Source organism: Apium graveolens, chromosome 8, assembly GCF_009905375.1.
Source record: "Apium graveolens cultivar Ventura chromosome 8, ASM990537v1, whole genome shotgun sequence".
Lineage (NCBI taxonomy): Eukaryota > Viridiplantae > Streptophyta > Magnoliopsida > Apiales > Apiaceae > Apium > Apium graveolens.
Window position 1 is genome coordinate 116,718,795 of NC_133654.1, and position 5,610 is coordinate 116,724,404.

General features: G+C 38.9%; 1 protein-coding gene across 1 annotated transcript; it reads left to right on the forward strand.

The window, feature by feature from the left end:
• The first annotated feature begins 2,979 nt into the window (after positions 1-2,979).
• LOC141679901 (uncharacterized) lies at positions 2,980-3,519 on the forward strand. The gene has a single exon (XM_074486265.1). It carries the CDS (start codon positions 2,980-2,982, stop codon positions 3,517-3,519), a length of 540 nt encoding a protein of 179 aa, XP_074342366.1.
• Positions 3,520-5,610: the final 2,091 nt, after the last annotated feature.

Sequence of the window (5,610 nt, forward strand, 5' to 3'; positions counted from 1 at the left end):
TTTATTTAAAAGTACTACATTTCAAAATTAAAAATTTAATGTCCCTGGCCCTTTCATGTACATGCCCCTGGACAGCACATCTTTTTTAATCTAATGGTGAGTACCAATTATTACGGGTCACCAAAAGAACTCAACTCATATATATATATATATATATATATATTAATATTTATATTTATATTTATATATATAATAAATCTACTAATATTTAATAATTAACTATATTAACAACATTATTTAACATTTAGGTTAGGAGAATGTTTTGTAGAGTGAGAAGCTCCTCCTTCTCTCTAGAATTTCAATTTCCGGCCTAGCTATTATACGGATCTAATATCCAGTGCATGCTATTATCCAGCAGTCCTTCCTTGTCTTTCTTGAACCTGAATTTTCTTCCAACCTTCATCTGGGTCCCTTTATTCACTCACTCTATACACGCTGTGTACTTTCTGCTTCCCTTCCTCATTACCTACATTTCAACACCCATATTTCATATCTTCTGTGGCCCTAGCAAGGATAACTCCCCAAAGGGTTCTACTAAATCTTAACCCTCTGTGGCAACTAAGAATCCAGATACAGTTTCTACTAACCCCCCTACCTTGAAAGATTTACATGATAGTGTCTCTGTGCAAAATGGTATACTTACAGTTTATGTTTTAAAGGAGACTGTGTTTGAGTCTAGTGCAGCTAATACTGAAAATAAGAATACTTGAAGTTCAATTGTACTAAGAGCATTCCTTCTAAGGAACCCACACCTAATGATGCTGCAAAAATTACTTTTAATGAGGATGGTTCAACAACAGTTAGACCACTAAGGATTTTCTTGCCAATGCTCGTAAAAATTGGAGTACTAATATCATAGGGCATTTCATTGGGGGAAGTTTCAATTTTTGTTTTGTGCGTGAGCAAGCTTTTAAGTATTGGAAAAATCGTGGCTTGAGAAGAGTGTTTTATAGCTCCAAGGGCTATTTCACTTTCAAATTCAATTCTGAGAAGGAGAAGCAGGATGTTCTTTACCTAAATTCGGTTGTTATGGGGATCAAACTCTCTACTTACTTCCTTGAATAGAAGCTAACAAATTTAAGAAAAATGTCATTGAACAGTTCCTTGTTGGTTGAAACTGGAAGATGTTCCACCTTCATATTGGTCTCGGGATGGTCTTACTCACATTGCAAAGGTAGTGGGTTTGCCATTGAAATTTGATGAAACATCTGCAAGATTTGATCCCACTAAGTATGCATATGTTCAGGTGATGTTTTTCTATTCTAGCCCAAGGCCGGACTTTGTTTGGGTGCCAGTTCAAGATGAGTTTGGTGAGGAGGCTTTAGTCAAGGTTAACATAGTTTACCCACAGTTACCTTACTCTTGCAGCCACTATAAAGCATTTGGAAAGTCCTTCTCGAGGTGTGCTCATAACCCTAATGTTGTAAAACCGAATCCTAGACCAAGACTTGGGGGAGCTACTCAGGGTGCTTCAAAATTGGCAAAGAAAAATCATCCTTCCAATGAATTAGGCCAAGTACAACATGATGGTCCTAGTGCTACTACTAATGTAAACAATGAAGATATTAACCCTGTGGTTTCTGGTGAATTCTTGGGCTGTGATCTGGTATTGGATGGTGATCAAACTCTTGAGGATGTTCAGCAACAGGAAGGCAACACAGATAATGTTGACAACTTAGAGAAATTTGACAGGGAATCTGGCAAAGAAATTGACACCAATGATTTGGTAAATGCTTCGACTCAGTTGGAGGAACAAACGGTGGGAACTCTTGTATTAGAATCCACTACCAATAATTAGGGCACAATTGTTGATAATATTGCAGCAAAATCACCAGGTCTAAAAAGAAGAAGAGGCCGTAGCCAGGATGCTACAAGAGTGACAACTATGCTTGCAGCACTCGCAGCGCCCCCAACGCCTGTAGCGCCTGCAGTATGCACAACACCTACACCTGCAGTAGTTGTTGCACCAAAAGCACACATTATCATTGAACTCAAAGCTCCAAAGTCTGATTTAATCGATGAAGATGGGTTTACAAAGGTGGTAAACAGCAAAAGTTTAACACACAAAAAGAGTCATGGATTGGTTGTTCAGCCCCATAGCCTCAGACGTTTGAAATGAATTTTGCAGCTTGGAACGTAAGGGGCATCAACAAAGCCTCTCATTAAAAAGAGTTGGAAAATTTTATTCTATCTAATAAAGTTAACCTCATGGGAGTTTTAGAAACTAAAGTCAAAAGTGGTAATGCTGTGGGTATTTCGAAGAAAATTCGTGCACTGGAAATGGTTATTTAACTATAATCACCATTACAATGGTCGTGTTTGGGTTGGTTGGAATCCCAGTGTGTGGGATATTTCTATTAACTCGATGTCTAGCCAGGTTATTACTTGTAATGCTATTTTTCAAGAAAAGAACATCTCATTTTTAGTATCGTTTGTGTATGCTTTCAATGATGCAATAGACCGAGTTTCTCTGTAGGATTATTGCTTGTCTTTGAGTACTACTACATCACCTTGGTGCCTCCTCGGTGATTTCAATTGTGTTACTAGTCTTGGTGATATTTTTTGTGGCAGGGAACATTGGACGCCAACAATGCAAGCATTCAAAGATTGTCTTGCTAACTGTGGCCTTGATAATGTGCGTACAGTGGGGAATATATTTACTTGGACCAACAAGCGTCCAAATAACCCTGTGCTAAAACGCTTAGATAGAATAATAGCTAATGGTCACTGGTTCAATTCTTTCATCGAGGGAAATGTTTTTGTCAAACCTCGTGGCATCATGGACCACAATTCTATCTTTTTTGAAGAGCCAATGCAACTTCAAAAGCTCAACAAACCTTTTCAGTTCTTCAACTTCATGGTTGATATTCCTGGGTTTCATGATGTTATTGAAAAATCCTGGTCTTTACAATGCTCAGGCCCTTGCTATAATCGTTTTCTAATGTTCTGACAGCAAGAGCTAATCTAGAGGATATCCAAATGCGTATGATCAATAACGGAGATCCCACCCTTCTTACATTGAAAAAAGACCTCATTAAGAAGCTCAATATAGCTCTTGTCGAGGAGGAATCTTTATTTCTTCAAAAATATAGAGTGAAGTGGATGGGGCTTGGAGATGGAAATAACTCTTTTTTCCACAAACAATGTAAAGCAAATTGGAATCATAACAAGGTGCTAGCTCTTCAGGATTCGGGAACCATGGTGCATGGCCAGTTACTGTGTTCTAACTTAGCAGTCAGTTACTTCAAAAACCTGTCGGGGCCTGAGATTGTTCACTCTTGTATTGATTTGGAGCCTGTGGATTGCAAGGTCCTTACTGAGGCCCAGACTACTTTGCTTTGTGCTCAAGTTACAGATGCTATTATTATTGATAACTTGAAGAAAATGAAGAAAAATAAGGCTCCCGGGCCTGATGGCTTTAATGTCGAATTTTTCTTGGCTACCTGGAGCACCACAAGGCCTGATTTATGTCCTTCAGTAAAGAATTTTTTTGAGACTTGGTTTTTCCCTCAGGTATAAACTCAACATTCATCTCCCTTATTCCTAAAGTAGATTTGCCCACTATTATGAGTGATTTTCGCCATTTCTCCCTTTGCACTATTATGTATAAATGCATATCCAAAATCATAGCAGCAAGGCTCAAATTAATCATGCCTTCTATCATTGATATTGCTCAATCTGTATTTATTCTGGGGAGGTCTATATCTGACAACATTTTGATTGCTCAAGAATTATTCCGTGGCTATGATAGGGACTCAGGCTCCTCTAAGTGTGCACTAAAGATTGACCTTCATAAGGCATTCGATTCTTTAAACTGGGACTTTATTATGGCTATTTTGTCTAGGCTTCATTTCCCAGATATTGTTATCAGGTGGATCAAAGCATGTCTTTGCACTACTCACTTTTCTGTAAAGCTAAATGGTGTTATTCACGGGTATTTTTCCCGGGTCTAAGGGCATTCGCCAAGGGGATCCAATGTCTCCTTATATCTTTGCCATGTGTATGCAAATATTGTCCGGCATCCTCAACAAAGACCCTCAGGATTTCAAATTTCATTGGCGTTGCAAAGAAATGGGCCTCACGTACCTGTTTTTTACTGATGACATTCTCTTTTTCTCTCATGGATCCCGTGATTCGGTTATGCAAATTATGGATTCGATTGCTAAATTTTCCTTTTGGAGTGGTCTATCTCCTAGCATCCATAAAAGCAACATCATTTTAAGCAACTGTGATCCTAATTTTATTGAGTGGTTTGGTTCCTTATTGATTCTCAGAGGTACTTTGCCAATTAGGTTCCTTGGTGTTCCATTGATCACTTCGAGGCTTGGTGTGAATGACTGCATGCCCCTTGTCACCAAAATCATGAACAGACTTAATGCTTAGACTAATTTGTTACTGTCTTTGGCTGGGAGAGCTCTACTCATCAAGTATGTGGTTTGTGCTATTGAGGCTTTTTGGTGCAACCACTTTTTATTACCTGGAGCAGTCCACTCAACTATTCAGTCTCTCCTTACTAAATTCTTGTGACGTGGAAATATTAATCATAAAGGAGGCGCCAAGATTGCTTGGCAAATAGTTTATCTCCCACGTGAGGAGGGGGTCTCGGTTTAAAAAATATGCTCGAATGGAACAAGGCTCAAATTATTGGTCACATGCTAAAGGTCATCACTAATTCTAGTACTCTTTGGGCTTCCTGGGTTAACAAAACTGTCATCAAAGGGAAACATTTTTGGACAACTAAGCTTCCTACGAACTGTTCATGGATCTGGAAAAAAATTCTCAACCTTCGTACCTTGACTTTGCAGTTTGTTTCTTTTCGAGTTGGTGATGGTGAGTCAATCTCACTTTGGTTTGATCCCTGGTGGCATAATTCTTGCTTAGCCTCTCACAAGACCTCTCCAATTATTTCTCAATGTGCTATGCATCATGGTGATAAACTTAGTGCAATTATTAACAATGGCAGTTAGTGTCTCCCTCGAGCAAATCCAATAAATCACCATCTGGACCCTATCATTCTTCACTGGCTCTCAACTTTTGATTCTCCTGCCTTGGCTTCAAGTCCTGATACTTTGTTATGGGATGGTCGTGATGCAATCAAGACTAAAACCTAGGACATTTGGAACTGTTTAAGATTCAAAGGTGATTTGGTTCCTTGGCACCTTGTGATTTGGCACAGACTGCACATTAACCGTTATGCTCACCACCAATGGATTTGGTATTGTTAATTCTTAGCAATGCTATCTGTGTATTTCTTCCCGAGAGACTATTTCACATATCTTTCTCCATTACTCGTACAGTAGGTGGATTTTGGGCATCCTTATGGCATCTTTGGGGATGTCTATTATTGGTGACTCCTGGGATAACTTTCTCATTTACCTGGATGAGGTCCCTGACAAGCCTAAGATTATTGTCACACTTTGCTATACCCAGATTTTCTGCAATCATGTTTGGAGGGAGCGAAATGCTCGAGCTCATGATTCTGGTATTTTTGGTCCCGGGAAGCTCCTCAAAGGAATCAACAACGATGTTTCTGCTAAAGCTGTGTTTGGTTTTCTAAGTTTGTAATTAATAGACCTAGTCTTATTCCTTGCATTAGTTTGTAGTAGGTTT

Bases quoted from the DNA above. Each gene is read 5' to 3' on its own strand.
- LOC141679901 (XM_074486265.1), top strand. From the start codon at position 2,980: ATGCGTATGATCAATAACGGAGATCCCACCCTTCTTACATTGAAAAAA.